General features: G+C 27.0%; 1 protein-coding gene and 1 pseudogene across 1 annotated transcript; both read right to left on the bottom strand.

Annotated features, from left to right (window-relative positions):
* Positions 1-2490: 2490 nt before the first annotated feature.
* On the bottom strand, positions 2491-15323 carry LOC114253663 (annotated as a pseudogene).
* Positions 3240-4534, bottom strand: LOC113559711 (zinc finger MYM-type protein 1-like). The gene is made up of 2 exons (XM_028188629.1): positions 3628-4534; positions 3240-3558 (listed from the first exon to the last, which is right to left on the bottom strand). The coding sequence occupies exons 1-2, from the start codon at positions 4523-4525 to the stop codon at positions 3272-3274; spliced, it is 1185 nt and encodes a 394-aa protein (XP_028044430.1). The 5' UTR covers positions 4526-4534; the 3' UTR covers positions 3240-3271.
* Positions 15324-15743: the final 420 nt, after the last annotated feature.

The raw sequence follows: 15743 nt of genomic DNA, 5'->3' as shown, positions 1-15743 counted from the left end.
TAAATTATTGTCACTTCTATCGCTTATCTAAAAATAAGCGAAATATTTTGAAAATTAAACTATGTGAAGAAAATACCAAAATACTTGTCTTTTTACATTTTAATACAAAAATATTACATTTTTTAAATCTTCCTAATATTATTAGTAAACTTCCTATACTAATAAACTGTATCGTCTAATCATTTTTCACTAATATTTGGACACTAGATGAATATTTGACAGCTATTGTTCAAACAATAAGATTACCTATTTTAATTATTTTTTTAACTTTTTTTAATTACAATATAACAAAACCCTCTACACTCTATAGTAATAACCATAAACAACATTGATAATATTGCTTTGATGTTTACATTGGTCTGAAAAACAATTAGTGGGACAAACACCCGAATTCATGTCGCAACTGGTGCTAACAAAATCAAGAAGAATAGGCTTGATGGACCTGGCCTACTGAAATACACCAGCTATAAATTATGAATAATACAAGAATATAAATCCCTCGCTAGAAGAACGAATCGCCTTGGTTCACAACAAACTACGCAATAGCAATAAACAAAGAATACCATATATGGACATGTACGGAAAAGACTACATCCTGCCACGTATCTAACTAGGTCATCGCACGTTCGCAAAATCCTAAATCGCGTGAACAACAAATGAGTCACATCCTTTGACCAGAAGGGACAGAGGAACAGCAGGAAGAGGGAAACTGGCTATATAATAGGGCCCTGAGGTGGACCCCGGCAGACGTGATCTACCAGTGCCAGCACAAGCACCTTCACGTAACTCCACATTACTAATCAGTCTTTACGACTTAGTCTTTTTTTCTAATTATTTGTACTTAAACCAATTTACACATTAATTATTTTGTCAATAAATTCAAACTTTAAAGTATTTACATCACTCTTATTAATTAACCACGGCTACACCACCACTGCAATACCCGTTGCTGACTGGCACACTACACTATGATAAACAATGTAATCAAAACTTTACAATTCAATTCGAGAAACTTATTACAAAGGACATTATTTTTGAAATAGATACAGAAGAAGAGTAGGAAGGGGGAAACCGACAATAGAAGGGGGCCCTGAAGAGGATTCCTATAGACGTGATCCGCCAGAGCCAGCACGAGCACTTTCACGTCAGTTGACAGCACAAATCAATGCCTGCGATTTAGTCTATTTTTCTAATTAAAATACATTTAGAATAAATTACTGTTAACCATACTTTAATTATTTGTCAATAAATTAAAACTGAAAATATTTATATCATTATATTTATTTAACCACTGCACATCAATTGCGGAATGGCACTCTATATTTTGGCGCAGTAGCTTTCGGAATTATTTCAAAGGAATTACCTGTGTTGGAAATTTTTTCAAAATAATTAAACGTCAAGGGATTCAAGGAGGAAATTCATCACTGAATCATTGATTGAAGAAGAAAACTGTAGAACGTTAACTTCATTGACTCCAAGGAAGAGCCATAACGCATAGTGATTAACCCGCAACAATTCAACAACAATAAATTATAATGCATGCAACAACTTCTTAAGCCGTCATAGAAGAAAAACAAAGAAAATTCCTGGCAATTGAAAAAGAGAAACATTATTTTACTATACTAGGAAAAGATGAAAAGCCTAAATGTCTAAAAACACATATAAACAATGCTAATGAAAATTATTTCTGAAATATATATAGGGACATATAACAAATCAGGTCGCCCACTAAATTTAGTTGAAAATCATGACTTGGTGATTGGTCAATTGCTATGACTATCATATATCCTGCCATAATCTAATTAGGTTATCGCACGTTTGCGTGAATCCTAAACCGCGTAAACAACTTGTGAACAACAAATGACTCACACCCTTTGACCAGAAAGGACAGAAGAAGAGTAGGAAGGGGGAAATCGATTATATAAAGGGGCCCTGAAGAGGACTTCGGCAGAGATGATCTACCAGAGCCAGCACGAGTACATTCACGTCAATTGACATTACGAATCAATCCTTATGATTTTGTCTTTTTTTTCTAATTAATTACACTTTGAATAATTTACATTTACTTGCACTTTGAATATTTTGTCAATAAATCTAAACTGTAAAATATTTTCACTTCTTTTATTTATTAACCACAGCTACACCATCACTGCATATCAATTTTCGGATAGGCACACTACAGCATAAAGATGACTTTAACATTTCAGAGATTGTATTTTTAAGTTTCAATATTATACTGTAGAGGAGACCACACGTTGGGTATGCCCCACTGTTCCTCGGAATTTTGAAATGTTGTGGGTATACCTCCGTCATAGTTCAGTACTCTAGTAGTCTTCAAGTAATCGATAACCCGGGATACAAAGTAAGAGGTTTCATTTTTATTATAACACCCTGTCCACAAAAATAAAATATTGATTCGATAAAAGTAATTCATATTATAGTTCAGCCAGGATCCTAAATCTTCGTTCCAAAGTATCGCTGTGACTCATACTCTTCATTTGTTTGCTGTTTCTTTATACTTTCGTGCTTAGTCAGATACATTCAGATATCTATAAAAATCACTGAGGACACTTGCCTCCCAGTATATGAGGGCTTTAATTCCACCGTACATAATGAACAAATTTAAACCTTATTGTTAGAAATATAAATAATAAATAAACCACCAGCCAGGTATTTACCTTGATTTGTACCATTACGGACGAACTACCGTGTGGAATAATCATTTCCTGATTATGCGTCCGCTTTGAGTTCCAAATAAAAATCTTCTTTCTCATTATCTGTCTCGAATACATGTAATTTTATGATAACTTCCCTGTGAAAATATAAACTATTAAGAGACTATAAATATTTTAAAGGGAGATACTATTAAACCAATGTATATAATGACAATAATGTAATTTGTAGGCAAATAGGTAGTATAAATATGCACGGTATCGTAGAAAAAATTAAATAAATTTGAAATTTTAACAGTAGCGAGGCTTGAGGTTTTTGGTTGGGGAGACACTGAAAAAAAAATGGCACTAATACGCCTAGACCCCCTCTTTTTTTCTTGAACCCGGCAACTATGGCCATTATCTAAACGGTAATAAATAAATGTTCAAAAACTAAAAACAAAATTAAATTATATTTAAAAACTTCCAAAATAATAATATTTGATGTAATAAAACAAATGTATTATAATTTATAAATTATAACCAACAAAACAAAATAAAATGTAATATAATAAACTGTATATGTGCAACTCGCATTAACATGAAGTTTAAAAACAAATTTACGTTAATTTATACGTTAAATCTATTTTTCTATTTTTTGTCTTAGAAAATAAGTCAATGACATTGTCAATAAATGTTGGGTCAGTGGCTAATTCACTCAACATTTTCTTCTCGATAGCCATAGTACACAAATTTGAGAATCTATCGTGTGTCATTGTATTTCTTAGAAACGTCTTGATTCTTTTTAAAGTACTCATACTTCTTTCACTAGAAGCCGTTGTTACAGGAATACACAAAATTAATTGTAACAATTTTGTAAGCTCTACGTACACTTCTTGTAACTCAGCTGAAACAAATATGATTATATTATAATTAAATACATAGATTTTAAAAATAATAATGATTATGTACCAACCTTTAATAATATAATTCAGCAATTCTTTTGGTGGAAGATGTTTGTTATTATCATTGTAAATAACTGTTAATTCATTTTGTAATCTCTCTTGTTCGAATACTCCTGGGAAAACTTTTAGTAGTTGATTTAGTTTCTCAATTGGAAAATGTTTTTTGTAATTAATAAACTCATTGTTGTTTGCGAGCTCAATAAATTTCAAAACGTGAAAATCTTGAAATCGAACTTCAGTTTGGATAATTATTGAGTCCAATATTTCATACGTCAGATTTTTGAGACTATTTATATCTTTGTCTGTATATTGAAGTTCGTTATTCAATTCCATTGCAGACTCGCAACACTCGGTTATAGTATTTTGGTCATTTCTCATAGCTGATAATTGTGTAGATAAATTTTTTATTTCATTTATGCAAGTTTGTACATCCGCAGTGCATTTTGTTTGAAGTATTAAAAATACATGATCCGAGTATATAAATATTCGATGAAACAGACATAATAAATACACAAATTTTTGATTTGATAATTTATGCAGTAACCCATACGCTGTACTTATAGAAATCGGATCCCAGTCTTCCCCCTCTGTTACATACGATATCGCTTTTTGTAGTTCTTTAAAATGTGTACTTATAGTAGCTGCTGCTCTTGAATGGTAATTCCACCTTGTTTCACAACTTTTTGGCAACTTAAAACCTTTTTCCCGAAGCAGCTCAGTTCGTTTTGGTGATCTACTGAAAAATGTGTGAAACATTGTAAGGTCGCTTATAAAAATACGGACGGACTTAATATTTTTTGATCCATGTAAAAAAATTAGGTTCAGTTGATGGGCATAGCAGTGAATAAATAGGGCTTTTGGATAAGTTTTTTTAATAATGGCTTGGACTCCATTTTGGTTTCCAGCCATGACGGCCGCTCCATCATAAGTCTGACATATAATTTTATCGTTTATATTCCATTTGGTTATTTCTGCCAATAAAATATTTGAGAGCCCAACAGCACTTTTATCTTTTGATACATCAAAAAAACCTATAAATCTCTCTTCAATGTTGTTGTCAACAACGTATCTTAAAATAATACTCATTTGTGATTTGCACGATACATCGGTAGTTTCGTCGGCTTGTATAGACACAAAATTTGCACATTTTAAATCATTCATTATTTTAGTATTTACGACATCTGTAATACAAGCAATTAAATCATTTTGCACATCACTAGACGTTCCTTTAAATAAAGAGTTAGACAAAAAATGTTCTTTGAGTATTTGTTCTTCTTGCGATAAGAGTTCTAATAGCTCTAAATAATTACCCTTACTTAATGAGCTTTTTCGTTCATCGTGTCCTCGGAAAGCTAACTCTTGTTTCCCCAAATAACACACAACATGAATTAATCGAGCTAATATGCGACGGTTAATGCCAACTTGTTCATTATATTTTATGGCTTGCAAGCGTCGCCCTTCCGATAGTGCATGATCAATTATATTTTTACCAAGTAACTTAAATTGTTCCTGACAAACGAGATGCCTTTCAGAAATAGCATGTTTGTTTGCTTTTCGTTCGAAATTTTTTATATTTGACACACCTTCGTTGCTCCAGGTTTTCTCTCCTCTTAATAATAAGCAGTAAAAACAATATAGTTTATTTCTTACCTGACTACCAGTAAGCCATTTATATTTTGAATACCACACGAATTGAAATTTTCTAGTTGTTTTTCCGTCAGCTATTGTTAAATGCAATAAGGGACATGGTTTTTTATTTTTAAGTTCATATTTTTTTTCGTATGAATAATTATTAATTCCATCGTCCAAAATGGAATTAATTAAATCGTCAGCCATTATGAATTACGAGGACAATTAATTACAATTACAATAAGAAATAATAAATATTGTAAAACAGTCGTACGACATTACGATTGCGCGGCGTGACAATGCGACGGCGACGTTTATTGAGGATTGAGGTAATTACGAACGGCGAGACTTGTCTCATCGAGTACATAGTAATCCCCACTCACATTAACATTTCCCTTGTACCCGCGCACCTATATTTGTGAGACAATGCGTCGCAACGTCTTTTAGATTTAGATATAATACCGTATTTGAAATGACCCGTATCGCCAACACGTACGCACGGCTGTATCGCCGCCGTATGCCCGTATCGCGTGCATCTAATCTATTTTAAGAATTCTATAACTTTATAACGAAAAACCGATTTTAACAAATACTGAAACATACATCATATATTTTAATATTTTATAATATAAAATAAAATTCACATTTTTAAATATTGTATAAAACAAAATAATAATTATTTATTTGTCCCGTGTTCTAATTTCTAAGTGGGGAGACATTGTCTCTTTGTCTCCTATGACGCTTCGCCACTGAATTTTAATAACACTTCCTAAAAGTATTCAATCAGAAATAATATGTTTTATTCCCAATGAATGTTTCTAAACAGTCTAAACGTATACACTAAATTCTAGTTAACATGTATGAAATTTAAAAATAAATTTACCTGTATGATTATGGTATTGGGCAAGGTATAAGGTTTCTTGTATTTTACTACACCGACAATATGATTTGTTATCCAGTAAGTTACTTCTATTTCCAAGAGGTCTATGTGTTTTGCTAAGAATTGTTTATCATTCATAGCCTCCACATAACTATGCATCACTGGCACAATTAACGGAGGCTGTGATCTCTTTGTGTAATAGATCCTCCGTTCGGGATATGTCCGAATGTTTTGATCATAGACAAATATGATGATAATTCCTTTTACAGTGTTTTTCATTTCGTACGTTAATAGACCCCTAATAATCCAAATATCCAATAAGATTCCCAATAGTATATTTCCTGAAACCTATCACTGGGTACTATTATTGGATTATGAACATAGATAATAGAGTAACGATCGGGATTCAAACGCACATCGTCGTTTATTTTTCTGCCAAGTGTCTTCCATATTGAGTTTATATCCATCATCTTCGTTTGTAATTAATGATCAGTCATATAATTTACGAATTTTGGTTTGGGTATCCAGTCCATAGGTATCCTGCATTACTGGAATTCAGGGTTTTCAACTCCGAAATGGAGATTTATGAAATCCTTTGGATTTGACTTCAGATTTTTTTTTCATTTCCAGAAGTGCTCTCATGGTTTCGTTCTGTGAAAATATAATACATATGTCAACAAATGTTTTGAAATCATAGTACATTTCTGACATTTGAATATCATGTACCTAGTTATTCCCCGTAAAAATAAATAAACATATAAACGTAATAAACTGTATAGAATTTTTTAGTAGGAATATTTACAAAAAAAAAAAAAAAATAGAAAATTAAAATAATTCTACGGATTTTCAAAAACAAAATATTTATATATATAAATATTTAAATAATATTTGTAATTTTCTAGTGTTGTATGCACTAATAAATTTTCTTACGTATTAAGTTATTGCTTATAAACTATATTTATTAAAATATATAAATTTTATTATAATTATATACTTTATATTCTCTTACACTTGGCCTATATAATTTTATAATGCATTTTTTTGCAATTTTCCACGTTTTTGGATTTTTTTAAATTTTTTTATTTTTTAATGAACAAAATACTCAACTATACTAAATTTATTATTATATTAATAGATTATTTAACAATAATAATTAATTTAATATATAAATCTAAACACACTTATATAATACTTATTTCGTTTATTTTAGGAAAAAAGCTTTCCTATAAATACCATCGAAAATAAATAAAATACAGAAAATAAATGCTGGGTATACCTTAACCTCCCGAACCTAATAATATTAAAAGGTGAAAAACATAGTTAAAAGCTGCAGTTTTCTATGTAAATAATTATGAAAATATTTTAATTGTAATTCAAAGTTTAAAAGACGATGTTAATCCCTATCAAGTATTAGTGTGGAAAAGCTAAAACAGCTTGTACAAGATAATACAGTCAAATGTGGGTTACAGCATTCATACAATTATACTTTTCTGAGTTATCCATTAATCTTACAAACTTAAAAGAATCGAATAGTGAGCTACTAAAAGTATGAATATGTTTAGAAAAACTGAAGATTTTTTAACAAATATTCCTGGTCCAAATGAAATAAAAAAAAACTAAAGATAAATAATTTATGTATTAAATTGAAAAAAATATAGGATATAAAACTATTAAATCTTACTATGAAGTCATATTAGGTAAAGTAGATGTTTATTTAGATGTAACGCTTAAATTATTAAATTTTTTTAATTATGCATCAATAACTATAGTGTAGTAGAAGCTGAACATATTTTTTTTTTTTGGAAAAACATATTTTAAGTAATATAAGATTTAATTTTAATGAATATAATTTGGAAATATATTTAATTATTAATTTTAATTAAAAATACATTCATAATTTTTTTTTTAATTAATTTAATTATAATTAGGAATTTAAAGTTTTTTTTTATGACTTTTGTATTTTTACAGTGGAATTTATTATGCATTTTTTATGTATTTTAGGGTATAATTATACCATTTTTTGTGTGTTTTAATGCAATTAAAGCCGGTATTTTCTTATAACATATATCCCCCTGTCAATTCCTGGGCACGCCACTGTTTGAAGCTGTGAAAGTCTGCGATTAAAAAAAAAAAAAATGTATACTAATATGGAAGTAGCAAAATATGTAAATAGAGAAAATATTTCTAGATTACTATCACAAGCTTTTGAATCCGAAATATCATGAAAAATTATTCGAAAAAACGAAATTATATACATATATTTTTAATGTATATCATATATTCATATCTATACATATTTTTTTTATTTATATTAAGCTTTAAATTTTAAATATGATTCATACAAGATTTAGTAAATAAGTGAATGTAATTTTTTTGTTATAATTTAAACCAGACCGCTGTAGTATCTTACACTTGTATTTTTTTTTGCTAATAGTACCTAAATAGTTAATTTTAGGAGAAAATATTAAGCACTGTTTATTTTAAAATTATGTATAGATTGCATTTAGTGTATAATAATTTTCCAATAATCCAAATTTCCATTCTAGCATTCTTGGGATTAAAATATTCTGATGTTATGAAGTTATTTGAATAATTTAAGTACCGAATATAACAGCACATATGTTTTATTTTAGAATTTGTCTATAAATTATACTAATTCCAAGTTATAACAATTAACTATGTTTATGAATAAAAATATTTATTGATGTATCTTACATTTAAGCATTTGCTATATGTAATAAGCATTAAGTATTATTTGAGAATAATAGTTTATTTATAATACTATTTAAAAATATAAATTTCCAATAAAAAAAAAAAAATTGCTAACGTTATTTACAGGGCTAAATTAAATGTTCCCAGTAATCAGAATAAATGAATAAAAATGTAATATGACACCCATATAAGTTGTTCTTAAATCTTGTATAAAAATATTAAAAATACATAGGCACAATAATTTGAAATTAAAATTTGGATGAAATAACTTACTTAAACAATAAAATATAACGTTTTTACTTTTTAATATAATTTTGTTGAAATTTATAAACATTATTCGTATGACCTTAAAACTATTACGCGTGTATTATATTATTATGAATAAACGTAATATAACGTATATATACGTAATAAACTTTTGTTTTTTTTTTAAGCTTTAAATATGTTTATTTAATATATCTTTTAAAAAGTATTCGAAATTATTTCTGATATATTATGATTTTCAAATACATATCTTGTATTTATTTGAAAATTATATTTTTTGAAATTTGTTTTTTATTTTGGTTTTTGGAATTCAACATTGTATCCAATGTTTAATTTTGTTTAGCTTTATTTTTCCAATTACATATTTTTAATCGTTAAATTTTAGTTCTATATATTAATGCGCAATTTTTGTTTGTAAGAAAAAAGATTATTTTGACACAATTTTGATTTGATAGTATCTATGCTTATTACGTATTGAAAATATGATACTAAATTGTCATGTTTATTAGCTATATATCTATACTCTTATATCAAATTTTATCAAATTTTAATATTAATATTAATATTTTAATAAATTACAATGTAACCTTATAAAATTACCTGTATACTTTTACATGTCTAGTAGCTAAGTACCTATGGGAACCTATCTATACTTTTTTTAAATTTAATTTATTTACAAGAAGTCAACATGCCGTAAATTGTCTAAAAAATAATACAAATTAACGTTATAAAAATAAGAATGACCTACAAACAATAAGCCGACTACGGTATAAATGTATAATAATTATTAATAATATAGGTACAAGAATCACGTGTTACAGATAAGTATTTTGAAGGTTGATGATAAAATATTAATAAAGAAATTTGGATTATTATTGGATAGTTTTTAAGACTGTGATTTGTAAAAAAATTATTATCATAACATATCAAATGTTATACCGATGAATCGTATCGAATTTTTTATTCAAATTTATCGAATTACAAATTGGTATACTGATTAGGAATTTGAGTAATAATTAACAAAAAATTGTTCATAGTTAAACTAATTAAGAACTGTCGGTATTTAAATACTTTTAAAAGAAGTTGTTGATAACGATTATTATAAATATTTATATACTAAGAAAGAATAAAAACCATTTACAGTTGCATTCATCATCATATTATAGATACGTAATTGAAATTAAGATACAACTTTAAATAATATCTACTGTAAAGTCAAAACATATTCCAAAGTAATAGGTACATTAAAAATGCACATTCATACGAAAATATTTAAAAAAAAATTTATTATATATCTCTACCATCATGGCAATACCTCTTATTTCACATCTTTAAAATTATTCAATTTAGGAAACACCATAAATACTAAATAAATCACTATTCGTTTAGTTTTATTTATTGCAGATAAGACGTGTTTTATACATCTATGGTCTAATCTGTATAACCTTGCTTAAAATTATATGAGATACCTATATGAATTATTTCATTAAAACGTAGTAAGTACCTACGTGTTGTTAGGGGCGGCGTCGTGGAAGTATTGCAAAGCATTTACATAACTGCAGTTGTGTGCCAATCCGCAATTGATGTGCAGTCGTGGTTAAATAAATAGAATGATGAAAATATTTTCAACGTTTTAATTTATTGACAAATAATTAAAGTGTGATTAACGGTATTTATGCTAAGTGTATTTCAAAAATAGACTAAGTCGCAGGCATGATTTGTGCTGTCAACTGACGTGACGTGCTCATGCTGGCTCTGGTGGATCACGACTTTCAAAGTCCTCTCCAATCCTTCAGGGACCCCTTCTATAGTTGGTTTCCCCCTTCTTGCTCTTCTTCTGTCCTTTCTAGTCAACAGATGCTAGTCATTTGTTGTTCATAAGTTGTTTACGCGGTTTAGGATTCACACGAACGTGCAATGACCTATAATTAGATTGTGACAGGATGTAGCCTTTTCCGTGCATGATGTCCATAGATGGTATTATCTGTCATATAGTTCTGACATGAACTAAACTGATTCGTCGTTTTAGCAAGGGACTGATATTATTATATTTTAGAGTTGGTGTATTTTGGTAGGCTGGATTGCCTAGATTCACTTTTTCTACTATTTTGTTGGCATGGATAACTAGTGTTATATCTCATTAATCTTTCGGAAGTTTTGTTATTATAACTATTATTGCGTATTACTATTACCATTATTATCTGAGATGTCAGAGCATAATGTATAACGTTGTCTGTTCAAAAATAAAAAAAGATATATGTTGTTGACTTTAAAATTGTTCACCATATGCACAAGATATAAAAATTAAAACCTAATATTACTGAAAAGTTATTTATTTATTTATTTTTGATTGTTTTTATTACCTTAAAATAATAATTATTATTATCTCAAATTTGCTTTAAATACATACCTATATCAAAAATACCTCCAGTAAAATATATTCTAATTATAAATAAAAAAAAAAATATTATAGTAGCTATAAAAAATGTGTAATTATTTACCAAAATATGTTTTCATTAAGATTTCCTACTAAAAAATAAAGCGAACAAAAAAAAAGAATCCAGTGGTAGATGTACACGAAATTATATAAAGATACTATAACAAAGGAAAATTATACTATATAAAACAATAAATTATATAAAATAAAATAGCACTCAAACATAATATATTTGACTAAAATATTTACTTAATCCCTTATTATACCTAAGTCATTCACACAGCTTTTTAATAATTAAAATTATTTATTACATGAAAATTTATAAAACTTTTTGTATACTATAACGTTTTTTATTTTTAAATATTTTTGTATTTATTCTATATTTAATAAATTAGTTATTCGAAATAATAAATAGTATAACAATCATCGAAAATATCGTCTCATTATCGTGGTATTATACTTGACATAATAATTTTCTATTAAAGTTTAATAGATTAGAATAGTAATGTAAGTTATATTTGCTTTTTGTACTTCGAAAAATAAAATATAAGCTCCTGGCGTTTTCCCAATGTAGTAAAAATGGTTGTTTAATGACTAGCTGTTAAATAGGAAATATTAATTTATAACAAAGTCAATTTAATGGTTTTTTTTTATAGAAAATAATCAAAGAAAAAAATATTTTAAGTTACCAATAGGCAATAGCAGATCTAACAATAACAAAAATTCGGTTATTGTGAGCCACTCTTTAAAATGCAAAACTTAAAAAATTGGCTTTAATAAAAATATTATTATGAGCATTTTACATTGTTATATTATTTACAGTGTGTATTGCAAGTCAGCCATAATTTTTGTAACTTAATAGCGTTACAACTTATAGTCACAATGATATTGGTACAACAATCTCGGCCATCATCTCCAATCTTCATTAATTTAATATTTCAGACCACAGTTTGTTACTATACTACCTATTGGTAGTTGGGCACCTGGTACGCCACGCCCTTCCCAGAACCACTTGTCATTATAATAGTCTATAATATACCATTTCGGTATTGTACTATCCAATCTTCAAAATGTTAGTTAGTTATCAAGTATTATAACAGGTATTAATAAAATGTAACTATAGTAATAATTAGTATGCAGTTGACAAGACGATGGTTATGTATATAGCATTATAGTGTATATACCAATATACCTAACTATCGTTTACTATCTTCATAGTTTATCGTCAAGCTGTGTGGACTCCAATGTTATGTGGACATAATAATATCATGACCAATAAGGTATATAGTATCATAGAGCGAGTTTAATATGCATATAGTATAAGTAGTATAACTATACATAGTACACATAATAATAGAATAAACATACTACACTTACTATTTCATAGGCACTTCACCGACAATAACCACGGATTACGCGGCGTGTCGGTACAAATCATATAATTCAACAATTTTTAAACTTAGGTAATTTTTTTAAGACCAATGATAAATGTAATACACATTCAAATTTAAATTGAAACAATCTTCATATTATATAACTGTAATTTGTATTGACTTGGAGTTTTAACAGTGCCTAACCGTTTCATAATGTAGAGAGAGAGTTGAGTAACAGGGACTTGTTGGTTTACGAAAAACTATTAATATTTTATATTTATAAAGTGAAAATAAAATAATTGTTTTAACTAGCTGAATATATTCTTAGACCTGTATTTTATATTTAGTAAAAACCACCGATTTAAGACAAATTCAATTATTTTACGTTTTTAGATTTTTACAAAATAGCGAAACTAAAAAGTATTTACTATATATCTAGTATGTTAAAGGCAGTATGCCAGTATATACCTACTTATACTTAACACAGCGTAACTTTTAAAATAATCAAATATACTTATATTAATTTAACATTCGGGGCCATTCGCGCGGGGTAATGGAATTATTTAAAATAAACGTAGGTATAGGCAATACAATTTTTAAAGAGATAATTAACTGAACTAAATTCCTTTTTGGTTTTGTGGGAGAAATAAATCTAGACTAGAATAATTCAAATACGTTTATACGAGTGAACGCTCGGTAAACAGGCAATAATCTACGCATATATATATATATATCTATCTACACGGTACTCACATATATTGTTTTATGTTTTACTTTATAATTTATATTATATTATGCATAACTGTTATACAACAAGAAAAAATCATACGCATTTATTTTAATATTCATACTCATATAGTACACAAAGACGAATATTGTGTTCAGGGTTAAACGAACGTTTAAGCACAGCAGCATATATTATTATATGCCCTAAATTTCAATTCGATGGATTTATAAGAAAGCTTCATACATATAGGTTTATTGTATAATTAAAATATATCGGCGCTTATTGCATAATATATATACATATTATGTTAAAATAGAATTGTTTATAATACCTATATTATGCTATTAACATGACGTATCATATAAATATTATTTATATTGTTGGGATACGTACATTTGATGCACGTAGTTGTAATTTTTAATATTATTATTACTTATTATCGTAATATTATCCTCTTTTAACTGTATGGAAAATTCATATTTAATTTTGAACTGAAAACATAAAAATATAAATTTAATAAAATGATAGATGAGTTAAATTAGAATTCAATATGCAATTATATAATATATATACGAATATATTTTTACGAAAAACGTATTGAGTGGAGACGATTATCATCTTTTGTCACTATAAAAAGTAAATTTCATTATCATTATTATATGTATTTTGATATTTCTATTAAAGTAATTTATTTTACAATTAGACATTAATAATACATTAATACAATAGGTTGAATTATTTTTACATTTTAAAATATTATTATGTGTAAAGACATACGTAAAAGTTGTAAGTTTCCACAAGTAATGTTTTTGAAGTATAACAAAGTACCTATTCAATATTGTTATTCATAATTTAAATATATGTAATTTCGTCTAAATTATATCTAATAATGACTAAAAAATTATATAACGAATATATATTTAAGATTTTGTGATTCAAACATGAACAACTTTTGTCTTTTGACAATGCGAAAAATATTTTAACTACATTTTTAGAAATAAAACTATTATATAAAAAAATTTTAAATACCAAATGTCTGTAAATAAATCAAAAAGAGTCGAAATATTTTGAGAATTTTACCGTGTATAAAAAGTGATAATATAAAATTTTATGAAAATTACAAGTATCTATGGCCTATAGGTATGTATTGAATTACAACAAGATATTAAAAATCTTTTGAGAAGAAATAGTTATTTTATAGGTTGTTTTACCTATATTATATGCTATTTTGTAAGAACATGAAATTCAAATAACGATAATAAAAAATTAATATGACTTTTCAGAAGAAATTTTAATTTGTTGGTATTCTACATTTTAATACTTATAATTTTACTCACAAGGAATATTTAAAAAAAAAAAATAAAAAAATTGTATGCCTTTATTAAATATGTAGCTCAAAAAAGTCAATAATTTTTTTGAAACCTTTGGTAAAATTTCAGTTATCTACATTTGATTGACAACTTATTGTTTATAACAACACAAAGTAAAAATACACATCATTGTAGAACGAATATATTTGTAGTTTCGCTCAGAATCTAAAGAACATTTATTTACTTACCTAAAAAGTAATGCTGATATGCAATAACATTCTGTGTTCCAAAATAAAATGATGCATAAAGTATTTAAAAAAAATCTTAATAAATACATAATTTTTAAAATATAAACGTTATTATGTACTAAAAAATTTATTTTGTTAAAGGTATACTTTTAAATTAATTAAATATTTGTGTCATTAAATTTATGCCGTCGACCAAAACTCACATTTCTACACTAAAAAAAATAACGCAATAGGTATGATGTTATAATGAACTAATGTAGTTTATCTGTGTAATATAATACAGATATTTATAAGATTATTTTTTTTTAAAACTTCATTAAGCGATAGATCGTTTTGATAGTTGTTCATTTTTTTTTTTTTTGCTAAAACGATTAAAATAATAATAATAAATTTAAGTGCATTATTATTTATAAAATATAGTTATGTAATATATGTTGTTTGGGTAAGTAGGTATTTGCCAAAACACTTCTTTTATATGACGCTTCCATAATTGTTAATATAAAAAGTAATAATAACAGTAAAAATTGAAAAAAAAACAACATATTAG

Source organism: Rhopalosiphum maidis, chromosome 3 (genome assembly GCF_003676215.2).
Source record: "Rhopalosiphum maidis isolate BTI-1 chromosome 3, ASM367621v3, whole genome shotgun sequence".
In the NCBI taxonomy this organism is placed as follows: Eukaryota; Metazoa; Arthropoda; class Insecta; order Hemiptera; family Aphididae; genus Rhopalosiphum; species Rhopalosiphum maidis.
This window is presented reverse-complemented; position numbering and strand designations above follow the sequence as displayed.